The following is an 18175-nucleotide window of genomic DNA, read 5'->3' as shown; positions in this document are numbered from 1 at the left end:
GCCGGCTCCGGAAACGACGGCGCCACGCACAACCCCGCCCCGGCAGGAAGGGCCCCGCGCCGCCATATGATTGGCCGCGGGACGGCACCGATCCTTTTCTCTTCCGGTCGCAGGAGCCGCCGCCGCCGCCATGGTGAGTGCCCGGGCCGGGCCCCGCCATCCGCCCCGCGCCGCCGCCATCCGGGCCCCGCCGCGCCCCCGCCCCGCCGCGCCCCGCCGGCCCGGCCCGTCCGCACCCGCCCGCGGGGCTATGGCGGACACCGAGCCCGGGCTCCTGCGGCAGGGCTGTCCCGTGCCCGCTGGTAGCAGCGAGCCGCGGGGTGAGGGCCGCGCCGTGTGTTCGGCCGCGCCGTGTCCGTGCCCGGTCAGAGCGGCCCCGGGCTCTGAGAGTGCGGCGCCAGCGGGCTGCTGCTCTGGGGGTGCTGGGGGGCTGCCCTGGGTTATACCCGCGTTTATCATTGCTGCTCCTGTCTGAAAGCGTTGTGGAAATAGTGGCGAGTGGGTGTAGAGAAAGAATTCCTCATTGCGGTAGGAAGATCTCTTTTTCTCAGCTCTGGTGAGGCTGTACCTGGAGCGTAGTGTCCAGGTTTGACGTTTCTCAGTCCATGACAGACGTGAAGCTCCTGGAACAGTTCCAGTGGAGGGCAGTGGGGATGACCGGGGGACTGGAGCATTTCTCTTATGAGGAAACGCTGAGAGAGCTGAATGTCTTCAGCTCAAGTAGAGAAGACAGAAAGGCGACCTTGTCAGTGTTTATCAGCATTTGAAGGAAGGTATCAGAGGATGGAGCCAGGTTCTTCTTAGTGGCAAGGGCAAGAAACTGATGCACAGGCACAGGAAATTCACCTGAACATCAGGAAGAGCTTCTTTACTCTTCCAGAGCATGGTCACCCGCTCTCTTTCATATCCTCACTTCCCTGTCACCCTGCCCTTTACCCCACCCACTGCGGTGCCCTTACTCTTCGGTCAGGTACTAACACACCAAGTACCATGCCAAGTGTGTAATTTACTGAAAAAACTTGGTAAGCTTTTGTGGATCCACTGCCCTGTTTTTCCTCTCAACTAGGAGCATCCAGGAATCTTGGGTGCTCCCTTGTCCTTAGCGGTGGGAAGCCATAGAGGTGGTAGGTAACATTTGTGCTTAGGAGGAAGCTTCTGTTGTATTGTTATAGTGCTTGGGATTGAGATGCAGATCTTTTACTAAAAGCTGCTTCATCTTTTCATGGTAGTGAAGATGCGTATGTTGCTGTGGTGTTTGGAAACTGGGAGTGAGTTTGTCAGTTTCTCACTGTATCACCTAACGCTGTTTTCTGTAGCCCAAGACCAGCTCACTTCGGTTATGAGCTCACTGTCAGTATCTGAGGCTGGCTGTTGCAGTACCATGCATTATTTATGCATGTGCTATTGTTTTGTTTTATTTGATGTTTTCTCTTGTAGAATGACACAGTGACCATCAGAACCAGGAAGTTCATGACCAACAGACTTCTGCAGCGCAAGCAGATGGTAAAAGACTACAGAAAATTGCATTTATTTGTTTGGCGATTCTGAGCTGGAAGAAGGTTTAACTACTATAAACATGGGGCCCTTAAAATCTCCAGGGTTCCTAAATTAAGAATTGTAAGAGCATATGGTTTTAAATGTGTAGATGTATGCTCAAGGTAAATCTTGATGGTGAAGTTATACCAGCTTCAGACTGGATGTTGGCGAAAATCTCTGCACCAAAATGCTTAATGCTTAATAATCATTGGAATGGGCTGCCCTGGGAAGTGGTTAAGTCATCCTCTCTGGAGGTGTTTTAAAGACACGGCTTAGTGCTGTTGAGACACTTGACAGGACTGAATTTACTATTGGATTTAAGGATTTTAAAGATATTTTTCATTATAAATGACTCAGTGAAACAAGAAACTTTTGAATGTTTTTCTATCAAATGATTAATAGTTTCTGCTGCTAAAGTGGGTTTAGTTTTAAAGTGGGTTTAAAATTCTTAGTTTGGGAATTGAGCTCATGGTGGGACTGTAGCACCTGGTGGGGCTATGTACTGGATATTGACCTTTTATCAACTTGTTAAAATTCTTTCTTAGGTCATTGATGTTCTTCATCCTGGGAAGGCCACAGTCCCCAAAACAGAAATCAGGGAAAAGCTGGCAAAAATGTACAAGACAACCCCTGATGTAATTTTCGTCTTTGGCTTCAGAACTCACTTTGGTGGTGGCAAGACAACCGGTTTTGGCATGATCTATGATTCCCTGGACTATGCAAAGAAAAATGAACCAAAGCACAGGCTTGCCAGGGTATGTTGTTTTCTGGTATCCTGAAAGCAGGATAGGTTGGAAGTGTTCAGTTACTCAGGATTTGTGTGTGTAAAGTTTTGTGAAAGTACAGTTGAGTGTGAGATCCTAAAATAGCACATGTGGACTTCTGCATTTATAAAATAGGCTGTGTGTTTTTATTCTCTATTAAAAGGAATTGGGAGGGCAAAACTGATAATACCAGAGCTATTTAGCAGTAACTTTTAACAAAACACGAATAGAGGTCTAGAATAAACATAAGAAATGGGGCTGATCTGTGTGTTACTTCAGTGTTTATGTTTTGTGTTGAATCATTCATTAATTAATGATCTTGCTATTTAGTTAGTATTTCAAGTTTAAACTGCATTTGAACTTTTCAGAAATCAGAACTTAAATTCAAAAGTTGTTAGTGGAAGAAACAGTGTTAAAAGCAATTTCAACTGTTTTTGATAGCACGGCTTGTATGAAAAGAAAAAGACTTCCAGGAAGCAGCGAAAAGAGCGTAAGAACAGAATGAAGAAAGTCAGGGGCACAGCCAAGGCAAATGTTGGTGCTGGCAAGAAGGTAGGATGAAAATATCTTTTAAGCTAGAATGAGCATATGCCTTTGAAATCTTGATTAGGAATACTTCAACAGAATAACATTGTTTTTCTTCCATTTTTTCACCTGTTCTACTGGATAACAGAAGGTAAAGTGTGTGTTGTATAGCTTGTCATCAGCTCAGTAGCTTAGATTTGCTCCTCACTGCTGCCAGCCTAGCTGATATGACATGAAACAATGCTTCCTAAATTACTCTTCCTCCTCCTATGTGTCACTTGAGCTAAAGTTAAATTTCCTAAATCTAATAGTATTGCTCTAATCACATAACTCAGTCTCGCAATACACACATAGATAATCTTCATGCTTATTACTTAGGCTGCCTAAACTAATGCTTACTCCACCAAGTTACTGTTGGTATGGTGTTACTTGCCAAGGTAAGTTTGTTAAGGATGTGTGGTGTAGGCAGTGAGGACAGCGAGTAAATAGAAATAAGGTAGAATACTTTGGGGTTTGAGGGGCTGATTCCCAAGGTAGGGGATTCTTTCTCTGGTGAGGCTAGACTGATGCAGCCCTTCTAGGACCTGATACAAGCAGGTTGGAGGGAGGCAGATTTCCTCTATCATGAAACAGAACCAAAGCTGAGGAATTGGCTGGGTGGGAAGCCCGTCACTTTCCATCAGTGTTTCATCTTCTGAGAAGTATTGAATAAGCTGTGCAGGCAAGTGGGGTTTTTTCAGGTGTTTTAACAAGGGGAGAGAGGGTAATGGGTTTTGATGCTTAGTTCTGTAGCTGTGAAAATACCTTGATATCTTGAACTTTAGTAATCTTCACTTTTGCTTTTTTCTTACTTTCTTGGAACTCTCCATCAGAAATGAAGTATCTGCAGGTACTGGAAATGAGCATGGATTTGGTGCCTGAATTATACATCACTGAAATGTGTCTGTCCTTTTTTGGAGCACTGTACTGCCTTGCATGCACGTTTGATTTAAATCTAGATCTGCGGTGTGAGGGTTCACTTAATTACATAATGAATTTTATTCATGTGACTTGGAAGGAAAATTTGGCTACTAGCAAACCAAACTTCTTGAAACTAGTGAATCAACTTTAAAATAATTCCCCGTGAGAAAAAATCCGAGAAACCCAACGTTGTTGACTTGAGGCATTGATTCAGTCACTGCGGGATCTGATTCAAAGTAGTACAGTGCAGTTGCATGTGTAACCTGACCATTGTGTGAAAGTAGTGGTGTACATGAAAGCTACGTCACATCACACTTGGTGCATTTGAGATGGTACTTGGAAATGGCACAGTTGTCAGTATTAAACTGTATTTAACTATTGCCCTGCAGTATTCCAAGTTAAGAGTGAAGATGCAAATTACAGTCGAATTGGAAGTCTCGGTGAAATGAGATATTGTAGTTAGTGTGGAAGTGAAGTTCTTGTTATCCCTGGATGGAAAGGAACCAGTGTTACTGACAGTGATTAGATCAGGGAACTGCTCTACAAGTAAATATTAGGAGCCTTCTTCTTTGTGCTTTAAAGCTGTTTTAATCATGAAGTCCTACAGTGGTTTAGGACACAAAATTAGCATTTGGTATAGTAGTAACACCTAATGTACACACTTCTGTCGATGGCAAAGGAGTCATTTCTTGTTGCACCAATCCCAGCAGTATGGAGGAACTTCTTCCTTTTAAGACTTTTGCACCTGAAGATAGCTGTTGTTGAGTATTAATGAAAGTGATCAAATGACTCAGTTGAATTATTTATGGTGTCCAGTTCATAGAACTGCTTTTAAAACATATCAGTAGTTCAGAAATTGAAGGCAAGGATCATGCCTGATGGTAATTATGTTGGAGAAATGACTTCTGTATCAAAGTGCTTATCAAACTTATTGCTTATCAAGTGCAGTCTTAATAGTAGGTGAACTGTGGTTTTGATTAGAGGTAGTTTGATGTCTTTTAAAATGATCTTTCACTTGATAAGTATGCATGGGTTAGATGTGACTTGTTTGCTAGATTAGTTCATCTTTGTGTTGTCACTAAAGAAATTATTTTGTGTACTTCTGAACAACTTACTTCAGAAGAATTCTGTGCTGCATTATAGAAAAACATATGTGAAATACACTAAGCTTTGTCTTCAGAAATGCAAATTCAGAGATCATGATGTGGTATGGTTCATCATCCTTATCACAGCTATGTGGAGGAATTTTTAATAGGAGCCCTGGTATACGTTTTTGAGTCCGCCTACAGAATCTGTGAGAATTATTTTATCTTGTAAATGTGTCAGTACTTGATTCTGAGAAATGTTCAGGCAAGTGTATATTGTTCTAAAAGTTACCTATGTTGTAGTCATGAAAAACTCAGACATAACTATGCTGATGTCTTGTTAAGTTTTCTTTGATGCTTCCTTTCACTTCTCACTCCTTTAGAATTCCCATTCTGTTTTCCCTGCAGTTTCAAGAGAAGTATTTTAAAATATTTTGTGTTATTTAATACATTCTGTGGCTCTAGAGTTGCTGAGCTTGCTAAAATTTGCAGCAAGTATATGTGGATGTGCCTCACCTGGTCTTTGCATTTAAAACAGCAATACTGAAATGCAAAAAAACCCACCCCAGCCTCTCTTTTAATGTCACAGCTGTAGCTGTGACAGCCTTTGACAGGTGAGGCTGTCAAACAAAAGTGTAGATGGATAAGCGCTTTTCAGCCATTGTAGCCTGTAGGTGCAATTGAACAGTATTCTGAGCATTAGTTAAGTTCTAAATAGCTGTTGAGTTTAAGGGAGTAAGTGAAATCTGAGTCTTCAGTCTCTGCAGCTGTCAAAACTTTCAAGGGTTTCCTGTCACATTTCAATGTGGTTAATTGAAAAAAGCATGTTGTGAGTGTCAGTAAAAATCCTCAAAGCTCAATTTTCTACAGTAGTAGAATGTCGATAAAATTCTTACTAATTGATGCTTTCTGTTTTTCAGTAAATGAACCTTCTTTGGTTGGAAAATGGATAACAGGTATGCCTTCAGAATGCTTTGTAAGGGTGGGATTCAGCAGTGCTGTTATTATGATAACAAGTCTGAGGCTGATTTGTACAAAGACTCTGATACTTGTGTAGACACAGAACTCCGCGAGATTTTAAGACTAAGAATATTTACAGATCACTTTTGAACTTATTACAGAGTTGGTAGCTTATGTGACTTTGACTTGCCTGAAATACCTGATTAGTATAAAGACTGAAATAATACATCAGGTACTTCAGATTTACTGTTACTAAGGTAGTTGACTGTTTAGTCTCCCTGTAAACAAGGCTTATATTTTTCATTTGTAGGTATGCTAAAGAGAGGATAGACATTTAAGTTTTACTGTTTAAAATAGATTAAAGTAGCATGATACCTATTTTTGGAACAGATGTATGTTGTTTTCTTACAGGTACTCATTTCAAGTAAAATACTTACAAACAAAAAGGATACTCTTACAGACGAGTCAGACTGCATTTTTATATCTTTGCTGGAGAAACCTAAGTGCTGTGGTCAATAACTGCTCCAGAAAAACATCTGGTTTTATTACAAATGGTTTGAGTGACTCAGTTGGAAGGAACTTAACCAGTCTGTCTGAGAGCTGATACAGTGAGTGTAATGTCTTAAACAGAAAGTTGTCGAAGCAGTCATAGCTTTTTGATCTCTTCTACAAAATTACTGTTATTTAGGCTCATTTATTGCCATGGCAGTGCTGGGAAATTTTGACCTTTATGCTCTTACAAGAAGAGCAGTGTGGTTCACCTGACTTGTCTGAGAAACAGTTTTTCAGGCTTTATTAAAGTACAAGTGTAAAAATTCTTTTAATTTTGTGTCAGTGATCTATTTTTTTTTTCTTTACAGGCAACATCTTTCTACGAAGAAGTGTAGAATTAATTACTCTGGAAAGCAGAGGCTGCTCATCTGACTTTAACATCAAATAAACTATTGTCAGTAAAATACTGGTTTGCCTTGTAATTTTGATTAAAAAGCTACCATCTTGTAAAGTTTGAGAAATTCAGTATAGGTGTACTGTTGGCACTGGATTAAAATCTTTTCATAATTAAACAATTCTTGTTTTGAGTATCAATTTGAAGTGAATCACAGCTTCCCACAGGTAGTAGTAGGAGCTAATTCCAAGCAGGCAGTGTTGGAGGTAGACATGCTTTTGTTCAAACTGTGGTTTGGAAAGTCCTTTTGTTTGGCTGCCTGTTTTATATAGACCTGGAGAACACAATAGAAGGGAGAACGTGCAGACATGAGAGACATATGCAGACAGAGACACTCAGAGCTGCCTACCTCCACAGTTTAGATTTTTGCTGATGAAGGCATTAGGAATGATTCCTGTTTTGTTCCTGAGTTGTCAGGACAGGCTCTGGGATCTCTGGCCTGCAAGCTGTGTGGCGTGCCCCTAATTTTTCATCTGGTAGTGTTAAAGAAGCCATTTAAGATAGAAGTGTGGGCAGTCTGCTCCAGGTGTTTTGAGGAATATGGAAAGCAGAAATTCTGTACTTCAAATGGGACTGAAACAGACTGGGCAGCTCTAGCAACTGTGTTGAATAGGGCTCTGACTTTTTTACCTCAATGCAGTATTTTTGAATTGTGCTACCTTTGTACTGGCAGCACAGTGTAAGACAGGTAATGTGCTTTAGTGTTTGAAGGAGAAAACCAGCACTACCACAGCTAGGAGTTGTTAGAGGTTCCAAAGGGGATGTTGTACAAGATCTGCTAAGTATAGATGAAGCCCTTAATGCCTCTTGTAGGACCTTTAGTCCGAGTCTTGAACTAGTGGTGTTGCTGCTGTGTTCAGCAGCATCGCACTGGTAGCTGTACAGCTCATAGCTGCGGTGCTGCAGTAAACCCTTCCCATATATAATGTCCAGCATGAAAGGAGAGAGGAGTGACACTATTTAGTGTAATTGGACAATCACTAGGGGGTGGTGTGCACACAGCAATACAAATACAAGGAAGATATGCAGCAACTTTTCATAGAACAGGCTGAAAGGAGGCCAAATTGTCCCCTGCCAAAGAGGTCAATTTCTTTGAAAATGTGCATTAAAAATATGTGTAGAGGAGCCGAGACTTGAAGTGATACGCTTCTTTCACTCTTGGTTTGAATTCAATGGAAACCATCTGTTTCAGTGAAGACCACAGAGTTAGTGTTTTCCAAATGTTTACTACTTGAAAGCTGTAGAGTGCTGGCACAAATTCTAGTTGCTCTTTTCAGAAGCCTCCTTACCTTAGGAGGCTTCTGAAAAGCCTGCAATCAAGAAAGGATCTATAAATAAGTGTTTGCATAAAGGTATGTGGCATAAAGTGCTTGTGTAGGATTGATGTTTGGCATTTACATAGTAAACAATACTGTTCCAGTACAGTACAGTAACTGCAAAGCAGATGGATTGAAATAGTTCCAGCTTGGTGCCATATTGGTATTTGATGCCCTATTTTGATTGAAGATTGACAGCAAAAACCATATAGTAAATCCATAGAACAATTGACTCTTGCATGGTTAGGTTATAATGGTGAGGTTATAACCATCCATAAGCTGTCCTCTCATCTTGTAATGTGAGGCAATAAACACAAAAATTAGGGAAGGAGTCAAAGTGACATGGATTTAGAAGTAACTGATCAAATCACATCAGGGTATTGGAGTTTTCCCCCCTGTTCTGCAGCATTGTGTGTTGACAGGGCTGTCCTTTTCTCCTGTCATTCTACCTGGAAAATATCAAACAACTGAAAAGCTATCACTGGAATCTTCTTGCTTCAGCAGTTGGGAGTTGTACACAGGTCTTCATGTGAGGCTTGCACTGCCAATGTTTTCCCTCTGTACTCCTGTCTAAGCAAGGTGTAGCAGGTGTTCTGTAATTCAGAGGTTTAATGCACGTGTCGTGCTGTGAACACTATGTTAATCCCCTTTCCTGTGGGAGGTAAAACAAATAAGTGGAACAGGAATCTTCACTTTTTTCCTGACTGTGTGCTGAAGGAACCCTTTTATTTCCTGCTGATCTTGGCACATCCCATAATTTACAGGTAGTAGTTTAGTCACTGTTGCCTGCTTGGCCTGGCCCCCGTATTTCAAGAATTTTATCTATTTAACGACAGTCTGGAATCCAGATTGGAAGATGAAGGAATTTTGGAGAACAACTTCTAAATCTGGTGGCGAGCAATCTCAAATACATATATGTGGAAAGACGTGTATTAATCACCATTTACAATGGCTAGGGCTTGTTGGAGTTGCACACACAGAAGATGATGGTGTTTTCCTGTTGGAAAGACTCAGAGTTGTATAGCAGGCCCAGTAAGAGCAGTGATGCAGAGTCTGGTGGGACGAGCAGAGATTACTGTCCTGGCTGCACAGAAAAAGAGAGCTTTGAAAAGGATGAAAGATGGCAAAATTTGGCACCACCTGGGTGCAGTGAGGTGGTTTATCTAGGGACCAGATTGTAACACATTTGAGAACAAATACTGAGGGGAAGAAATAAAGCTTATACCAACAGTGGCTTGAAATAAATGAGGCATAGTATGCTTTGAGAGGATTGCAGTACCAAGGGTCAGCTGAATGGGCAATGTGGGTTCTTCCTATTGATAGAAAACGTGTCATTTAAGGACTGAAGTATGTAGGTCACTAACTTATTATTCTGGTCAGTTCCTATAAAAATGAATTTCAATGTCATTGGTTTCTTACACAGAAGAAATAGAACACTGTCCAGTAGCAGCTGTTGATGATACTACATTCATACAATAAGTTTGAAATTCCTGTTGTGAATGCTTCCTGCTCATGTGCTGCTTCTTGAGCAAAACAAGATCTAGTGAGCCTTTTTTTGAATGGGAATTTTGATACTGCTAAGAGACAAGACTAGTTATTTTTTCTATGAAAGCTGGCAAAATTTCATCTGAACAGGTGAATTTTCCAATACAGGTGGCAAAAATTTCTTTTGTTCATCAATGTCCCTAAAAGAACAGCAATAAGATTAAATTATTTCTATGAACATATTTGTTGTAATGCATCTAAGATGTAAAAGGTTTAAGTAAACTTTACAAATCAGTGTCAGGAGCAGGCTCATCCAAGTACATTCATGTCTTTGGACACCTTTATTATGAAGGGATTAAATGGAAACTTGGGTGTGTTGCTAACATTTTTGAATTCTAGTTGTGTCTTAAAAATATTCCCTGCAGAATTTTGTCCACATCTTGAATTCTGTAAGTTTCCTCTTCATTTATTCCTCTCTGTAAAGGCTGTGGCTAATGAAACAGCTGCAGAAGTGGCTGCATCCTGTGTCATAGAAGGTAACTGTGATTTTCAGGAGCTGGCCTTTGGCAACCACTAGTTCTGACAAAGCTCCATCTTCTTTCGGTGGCTGCTGTTCATATGTGGAGATCTTGGGTAAAGTCAAGTAATGTGCAGGGGATTCAGAGCACCTCTGCCTTCTCTTAATATAGTAGATGTGGCACAACCAGCAAAAATGGTGAGCAAAGCTTCACTGGGGTGGATGGTAACAGTTTGTACTTGTGTTCATTGGGTTAAAATACAGCTGTTATTTAATGAAGTTGGCCAGGCTGCACACTGACCCCCATTAGGAGAAACATGCTTCACTGCCTTTCATGATGATCTGATTTGATTGTACTGGAGCTGCTACCCTGCTATCATTTTCTGTCAATTTTTGCTAGCCTGTTTGTTAAGCCAGGCATCATTTGTGTTGATTTGATAACAGGTTTCAATCACTGATAATAAAACTTTTCTGTGACAGATGACCTCAAATCCATATCCTGCACAGCGTTGGCTGTAAGTAGAAATTGGGACTGACACTTTGCTTTTTTAATGCTTTTCGTCTGGTTTAACAGCCAATGTAAAAATAACAATCAAAACAGCTTAATATTTTTCAATTAAAATAGTGGAAACAGTTGAATTTTTAAAATGTTGGTCAATAGTTCTTGCATAGCTTGTTTCCCTGTTCTCTTCATAGTGTGATGGATCCTGCCACAGACAAGAGGTGAAATTAACCTCTTTTTTTTTTTTTCTTTTTTTTTTTTTTTTTTTTTTTTTAAGGTAAGTAGTAGGGTATTAGAAAATATGACAACTGAGAGATTTCATGTTTTAAGTAATTATTTTAATTGATCAATTCTGGTTATTGTAGAGAGGTTGATTTAAGCCCTGTTTCAGGGCTTTACAAAAGGGAAGAATAATGTAAGGACCTAGGACTGGGAGAAAGTGCTTCCTATCCATACACTAATATTAAACTTGTATGTTTTCTGAGGAGTTAATTAGACTGAAAATATATTATTCCTAGCATTGAACTGCATAGTGATTGTAAAAACAGGCACTGAAGGACTGTACTCATGCATAAACCACAGAAAACAGGGTGAAATTGAATTGTCCAGAGTCAAAGAAATGCTGAAAAAACCCCTCTGTCATTAAACACTAAGTGCAATATGCATAATTTATTTTTTAATTTTTTTTTTATTAAACAGGAAAATCTTCATGTGTGTTAATGTCTGTTAGCTGTTAGTTTTGTCACTCTGACTTGTGATTTTGAAAAATATATATCTCCCCTCAGCATGGTGAATGATTGCTCTAAAATACTTTATTTTGGTTCAGCAGTGTTTTGGCTCCTGGCGATACTTTGTTGGGATGAAGTGTCTGATGACCTGGGTGAAAGCCTCAATGCAGGACTAAAAACTACTTTTACAGAAGTTTTAACACGGTCTGCTATGGGAACTGACAGTGGTCAGAAATTAGATTTTAGGCTCCAGGCAGTAGCTTGAAGCCTGTGGGAAAAGCCAAGTACACAACTCTCTTGCTTGGGCCCGGGAAATCATAAAGAGGAACCCAAAACTATCCCTGCAGATATCTTCTTCCTGACACCTGGTGTTTTTCCAAGTTGTTTATGGTAAAGATGTTTACTGAGGGGCGTTGGTCTGAAACCACCAATAATATCCATTGTACCGAAACACTGTATAAAAGACCTTGTCTTCCAATAAACCTTCGCTATAATGCCCTCGGGAGGAACCAGAGTTCTAGGTATCATTATTTGAGCTGTCCTCAATAGAAACAATCATGTTCTGCACAGTCAGACCTCGGGGAGCATCCTTAGAACAACCTGTCCTGCTGAAGACAAGTGAGGAGCTCCTATGGTCACGGCAACCCAACCATTCCCTGGACAATGCTCTTCACACCTGCTTTAAAGTCAGCCCTGACCCACTCAGAGCGCTGGACAAGATGATAATTGTAATTCCCTTCCAAGTGAAATGGTCTATTCTATGTATTTGTAGGGAAGTATGTTCGCACTTATGCCTTTGAAACAGCGAGGTACTTAAAAAAAAATCCTCCTACTTTATTCTTCTGTACGTTGTGCGTGAAGAGGGAGCACTGGAACATTCCAGACCGTGTGGGGATTAACTCTTGTCAGTAGTGACAGATAAACATAATTTTGTACCCTTTCAGTCTCACAGCTCAGCTGTTCCTGTACCTGGGTGCCTAACCAGGGGCAAGGTTCTCTGAGGTTTATAACTTGTATCCCTGTGTTCATTGGCGAAGTTCATTGGCCCATAGCATAAACACCTTGTCCTTTAAATGCTTCGTGTGATTGATGATTTTGATGGTTTAGAAATGAGGGAAGCTAGTTAGTTCTTCAATCTTTGATCATTTGCTGTCCCCTTAAAGACTCCTGAGGTTTCTTTAATCCACAAGCCTGCTTAGCAAGAGAGTATCTTGTCTTCGTTCAAGCTGCCTGATGCGTACGGACCCACTGGCTTTTTATTTGTTCTGCTTGCAGGTGCTTTTTCTATCTTTAGGTTCCCATAGACCATGTAAGAATGATAATAATCACAAAGTTCATATAAAACAATTTATTTATCAGTCTCTTTCCTAGTGGTTCATCAGTGCTCCTCTGAAACCTCTGCCAAAAAACCCGGCAGAAACCTGTGGTTGCTGTCTGCAGGGTCGAGGGAAGTTTGTAAAGCATTTTGTATTGTTGTTATGTGGATGAAAGGAGATAGACTTCCCAGGAGTATCAAGATACTGCACTTCTTCAGTCCTAGATTAACTGTATTATTTAGCAAAGTTACAAAATTATTTCTGATGCAGTGAAGCTTCTCTTGCTTACTTCAGCTTACTTCTCCCAGATGTTTTTTCTTTTCCTTTTTTTTCAATTCTTTACCACTTCAATAACTATCTTGGGATATGAAGTGCAGGAGCAGGTGCAAAATTTTTTTTGTGCGCCTCGCTAAGGAATCAAAATATTTTTATCCAGCCATTTTTAATCTACACAAACTTCAAGAGTAAATACCTTGCTTTTCAGTACAGGCACATACATAAAAAGATCCTGAAAGAGGTGGTGCAAAGTAATCCTTTAGCCAGCAGGGGACCGTAGAACCACGTATCACACAGCTATGCAAAAATTATCTGTCACAAAGAGTAGGGGAAAAACCCACGTACCAAACTATGCAGTCGAGATAGTCTCTTAAATATGGTAAAATACTGGAAAGGGAGGGCTCTTTTCATTGTTTGTTTCTCATTAAGGAATTTAATTTGCCTCAGGTTCCCCTTGTCGATGAAAATCTATGGGAATTTTGTTTACATTTTGAAGCACATTGCCAAGAATAGTACTTCATATGGTAAGTATACTGAACCTTTTGGGGGAATGACAACGCTACAGAAATGGTGGTGCATTCCCTAAAGGAAAACATACTTCATTTGTAATGAACATTATGTCTGCAGAAACTAATGGCACAACCTCCTATTCAGCTTATGTAAAATAAAGCAGGCCCATATGTTGCTGCTTTTAGGGTTTGGGTGTTTAAATTAAATGTTGTTTAATGAATATTCAAGTCCATTTGCTCAGAAGTTGTGCACAGCATAGCATCTTTTTCCTCTGACTTTGGCCTTACCTAGAGTATTGAGCCATTACAAGAGAATGCTAAAGCTGAGGCATCTGTTTCTAACTAAAACTTGAGTATTTAAAACACCAGAGCAGATGAGAGGGGAAAGAAAGACATACAGCAAGAGGATCATATTATTTTTTTGTTTTGTAATTAAGACTGAGAATGGTTTGATACACATGGCACCCTCTAAGAAACGGGAACATTCACTGTGCTATTACAGCGGCTGCAGTTTGGGTACGTTATTGTGGCATATTCACTCCCACTTCCCACAGGAGTTCATTCAGCTTCTTCTGTGTGTGTGGGCAGATGCCTGAGCAGTGCTGGGGTGCCTCAGCAAACTGCATTCCAGGGACATTTGTGTCTGTGTGGGGCTTTAGGGCTCTAGGCACCCCATAAAATCTGCAGTTCCCATACTGGCAGTAACAAGGTCTCACCTTTGATCATCTGTCCCCTGCTCAAAGTCAAGTAGAAACATTAGTAGTCTGGAAGAATTCCTCTGGAAGCCAGATCCGTCCTTTTGGCTGCCCTGAAATACATTGGGCGTTTATCATCAAAGGTGAGCAGTTACTTTGACTTGGGAAGGAACGATGGCTATAAATGGGTGCTTGAATTCACTCTCATTGTGCATTTACTTGCTCCTATTTAATTGATTTTTTAATTCATGAAGGCACTCCTGTGTATGTTTAAATTAATATCTTTTCAGGAAAATTTCTCAGTAAAATAGATGCTCAAATGTTTTCATGAACTTTATCTCTGAGTCCAGAAACTGACAGCGCTATCCTCTCTTTTTTTAATGGCATGGAAAAAAATCTCATTAGAAGACAGCTGGAATGTAAACACAAATCACAATAATTGGCTTTTATGTATTTTCATGAGGGTTCTTCAGATGCTTTCTTTTACTGCACAAGTGCAATATTGTAGATATACAGTGAAGCCCTCTTCAGAGAATAATTGATACATGGATAAAATACTTAAAAACATTCCCTGATGCTGTAAATTTAAATGAAGGCCGAGACATGAGAAAAACAAATACACAAACTCTCAAGTTCTTTAAAATTCTGCTATTTGCTACATTGCTGGGTTGTTAAGCACTACTGCAAAAGAAAACAAGAAATTGCCTGTCCAAGGAGGTGTCACCTGAAGAGAGGTAACCTGTTCTGGGCATGTCTGTACATAAAAAGTCACCACTTATCTGTCTCTTTTAGAGTATTTGTTAGGGATCTCCAATTAGAAAAAGAAATCTCTACATAGATTAAAAAAGAAAAAAAAAATGGAACTAACAATACCATCACTTGTCTGCAATGTGAATTTCTGAGATGAACCATACTTTAATTTCTATTTAATTTCCAATTTCAACAGGAAATTACTCTGTTCTGGCTACTGCACAATAAGCGGTGAGACACAGTTCTACCTTGAAATAACTGATTTTGCATCTTAATTCTGAACTCTTAAAGCTTGAAGTACATAGAAAAAATTCTTTTAAAAAACTTGATATGGTAGCAAAAGCCTTAGTAGGATAAGTACTTGTTTTTAAAATGTTACCTGTATGTTAAATATTTTTGGTTTACAGTCTTTCTATGTATTTTCAGTGAGTATATTGAGTCACTGTAGTGAAAGAGTTCTTTTTGATTTTAGCAGTTGTTACATCCTTGGATCCAACCCAGGACCGCTAAGGGAAATGAAGTGTCCCAAGTTTGTCATCAGTGGGACTGTTCAGTGCTTGCCATCAGCTGCTGTCTTCTAAGCCCTCTGTGTGCACAGGGGTAACCAAAAGATCCCAGGATGCTGGGGTATTTTTTACCTGAACTGCACTGCAGGTGAGTATATGTGTGCACGCTGAAATTTCAGGAAATCTGCTCCTTTTAGCTGTAAGATAAATACAGTCTGGGCCATTATATATTATATTGATATGACCATGAAGTACACATGGCCTGAAATCACGAGCAAACATCTTTCCAAGTTGCCAGTGTCTGTTTGACTTCAAGTTCCTAGACCCCTCTACCCTACTGTTACCCTGGTTTTTCTGAGCCTTTTGATTTTCATAAATGGAGTCAGATCTTTTTAGTTATTGTACAATATTAAGAGCAGTTTTCTACCTTTTCTACAGATGTAACATAAACAAATCCTTTGTTTTTCATTCTCTGTCCTTTGTTTGCATATTTCTAACCTGAAAACAATTGTAACTGACAATTGGTCCAGCCACTGAGGCTGAGGGGTGGAAACCCCAAAAAGCCAATCTTCTGCTAGACCCACAAATGTATAAAAACTAAAAAATAAACAAAGGGGCTCTTCTCTCTCGGCTCTCTCAGCTGGGAGCTGGATGGGAAGAACCTCTGCGAAAATCTCTTGTCTGCGTGTGACTGCTTTGTGTGTCTCGGTGACACCCTACACCATCCTGGTGAATTCAGATTCAGGGTTCAACTGGCAACTCCCATTTTGTTTTCCTGTGTTCCTTCTTTGGAAGGATTTCCACCCTTCACCAGTTAAAATCTGTTTAAATTGCAGAGCAAAACATTCTCCAAACACAGGAAAATATGAAAGACATGCCTTTTTTTTTTTTTTTTTCCCCTCCTTCTCCTATCATGCTTTAAAACAGACTAGCTCTTTCTTCCTCACCTTTCTTCTTGTCAGCTACAGCAAACACAAACTGTCCCTAAGGAGAAAACAAACACTTGCTGTGGTATGCAAACACTCCATGACTTCATGACATCAGTGCTAACATGGCTTGCTTCAGCACCAATTTAAAACTCATCCTCCTGCACCTTATGTCATCTCTTCCTGCCTATCTATCCAGCTTTTTCCAGGTTTGTCATATTAATCTGGCACCCACCCCTTTGAATGCTAAAATGCATTATCCCCCTTTCTACAGTAGTCTGTGTGTTAAAGCGTTGAAATATTTCTGCATCCTCCTTTGCTCTCTATAGGAAAGATGAAAGAGGCCGTGGAGAACAATTGTACATCACGGATCCAGCCCTCAGGATAGGAATGGTACTGATGACAACCTGTCAAAATGCTGAACTTGTGCTGTTGTTTGGATGAAAGAGAGAATGCAAATGAGGAATAAGGAGAAAATAAAAGCTTCAGGATAGGCAAGGGGGATTTTCCAGCAACAGAACAGCAAACACTGTCAGAGCACTTGTGATTACAAGTCATATAGCCCTCCACAGTTGGGAGCCAGAAATGCCTCTTCCTCATTTACACTTCTTCCCAAAGACTTTATATTGCCTGAAAGAAAACAAATCTAGACAGATTCCACAAGTTACAGAAGGAAGATTTGCTTTTAAAAGCCTGAGAAAAGACTTTTGGACTCTGTTGTGTACTGTCTGCAAGGAACTCTCTGGTGTAGACTATTTCAGTTTATGAATTTCTGAGACATTTTGGGTTTGTATATATGGCAAATTCACATTATTTAAAAAATAAATTGATACATAATTGAAAAAATTAATAAATTGGTAAAGAGGTGTAACACTTTCATGTTGGTGCTCTCACTTGCTTTCAGATCAACTTCTGACAAGTTATCTTAGCTAGATTAGACAATTCAATCAATTCAATCAACACTGTTTTCTGTAATAACTGTGACCTTTAGGACCATAACTGACAGTGGTAGTAAGGCTGCAGCTCACTGCTTTGGGAGACTAAGAGATGTAATAATACCTAAATTTGTTACATGTATTTTCATGCTTTACCATAGACAAGAACCAATATGCTGTAAAACCTATACAACTGTTTTCTGAAATTCTGTCAGTATTTATGCTATGTATAAAGAAACCCACTCCCTCAGATCACAGGGGTGTTTTTAGGGAGGCAAGAATTCTGTTTCTCTCCCAACTTTTAGGCATCACAGAGAAAAAACAATCAAAAAAGGGTAAGCAGCACTAGGCAGAACCACTACAGAAAGAGAAGCTGATTCTTTCCAGTCCTGTCTTTTTCTGTGCTATTCCTCCCTATTGCCTTGTAGGTAGGACATTAAAAGAAGCTGTGTACAAGGAACTGAGAATAATCAGAGCACAGTAGTCTTTCCTGATTTATTACTTCATTCATTAATCCGTACATAAAAAGCAATCTAGGACAAGGTTCAGAAATCCTCACTCCTGACAGGTTCTCACATATTTGATAAATGATTTTGCTGTAAGAGACTTGTAGGGCATCTGCAGTAACTTCTCCTGAGATCTATTTCTCAAAACATTTTTACAGTTTCATATCAAATTAGAGGCTATCTCATAAATGGGTGATTGAATTTCTATCACTTGGATACAGGTGGAGGAGTATCAGCTTCAGGACAGTCCCTTTGAAAATGATCCTTGGAATACCTTCATGTTTCCTTTCAGCCCAAAGCAGTTAACTGCCATTGAGAGGCTGGAAGGCATTGATGTAATTATTGTTTTCTCTAACTGTTCAATAGGAAGAAGCACTGTGATATATGCATTCCATTTGAGTTATTCCAGGTAGAACGTGGATTCTTAATATT

At 40.0% G+C, this 18175-nt stretch overlaps 1 protein-coding gene across 6 annotated transcripts; it reads left to right on the top strand.

The window, feature by feature from the left end:
• Window positions 1-47: 47 nt before the first annotated feature.
• On the top strand, window positions 48-6894 carry RPS24 (ribosomal protein S24). 6 transcript variants are annotated; one of them, XM_040071252.2, is made up of 7 exons: window positions 49-133; window positions 1438-1503; window positions 2082-2291; window positions 2742-2852; window positions 3698-3714; window positions 5791-5826; window positions 6691-6894. In XM_040071252.2, exons 1-5 carry the CDS (start codon window positions 131-133, stop codon window positions 3701-3703), a joined length of 396 nt encoding a protein of 131 aa, XP_039927186.1. In that variant the 5' UTR covers window positions 49-130; the 3' UTR covers window positions 3704-3714; window positions 5791-5826; window positions 6691-6894. The 6 variants fall into 6 exon arrangements, with proteins under 6 accessions (XP_058277550.1, XP_039927186.1, XP_058277552.1 ...); XM_058421569.1 differs by having other exon boundaries at window positions 6242-6788; XM_040071254.2 differs by lacking the exon at window positions 3698-3714.
• The last annotated feature ends 11281 nt before the right edge of the window (window positions 6895-18175 follow it).

This window comes from Hirundo rustica, chromosome 8 (assembly GCF_015227805.2).
Source record: "Hirundo rustica isolate bHirRus1 chromosome 8, bHirRus1.pri.v3, whole genome shotgun sequence".
Lineage (NCBI taxonomy): Eukaryota > Metazoa > Chordata > Aves > Passeriformes > Hirundinidae > Hirundo > Hirundo rustica.
Note: the sequence above shows the minus strand (reverse complement) of the source record. Positions and strands in the feature narration are given on the sequence as shown.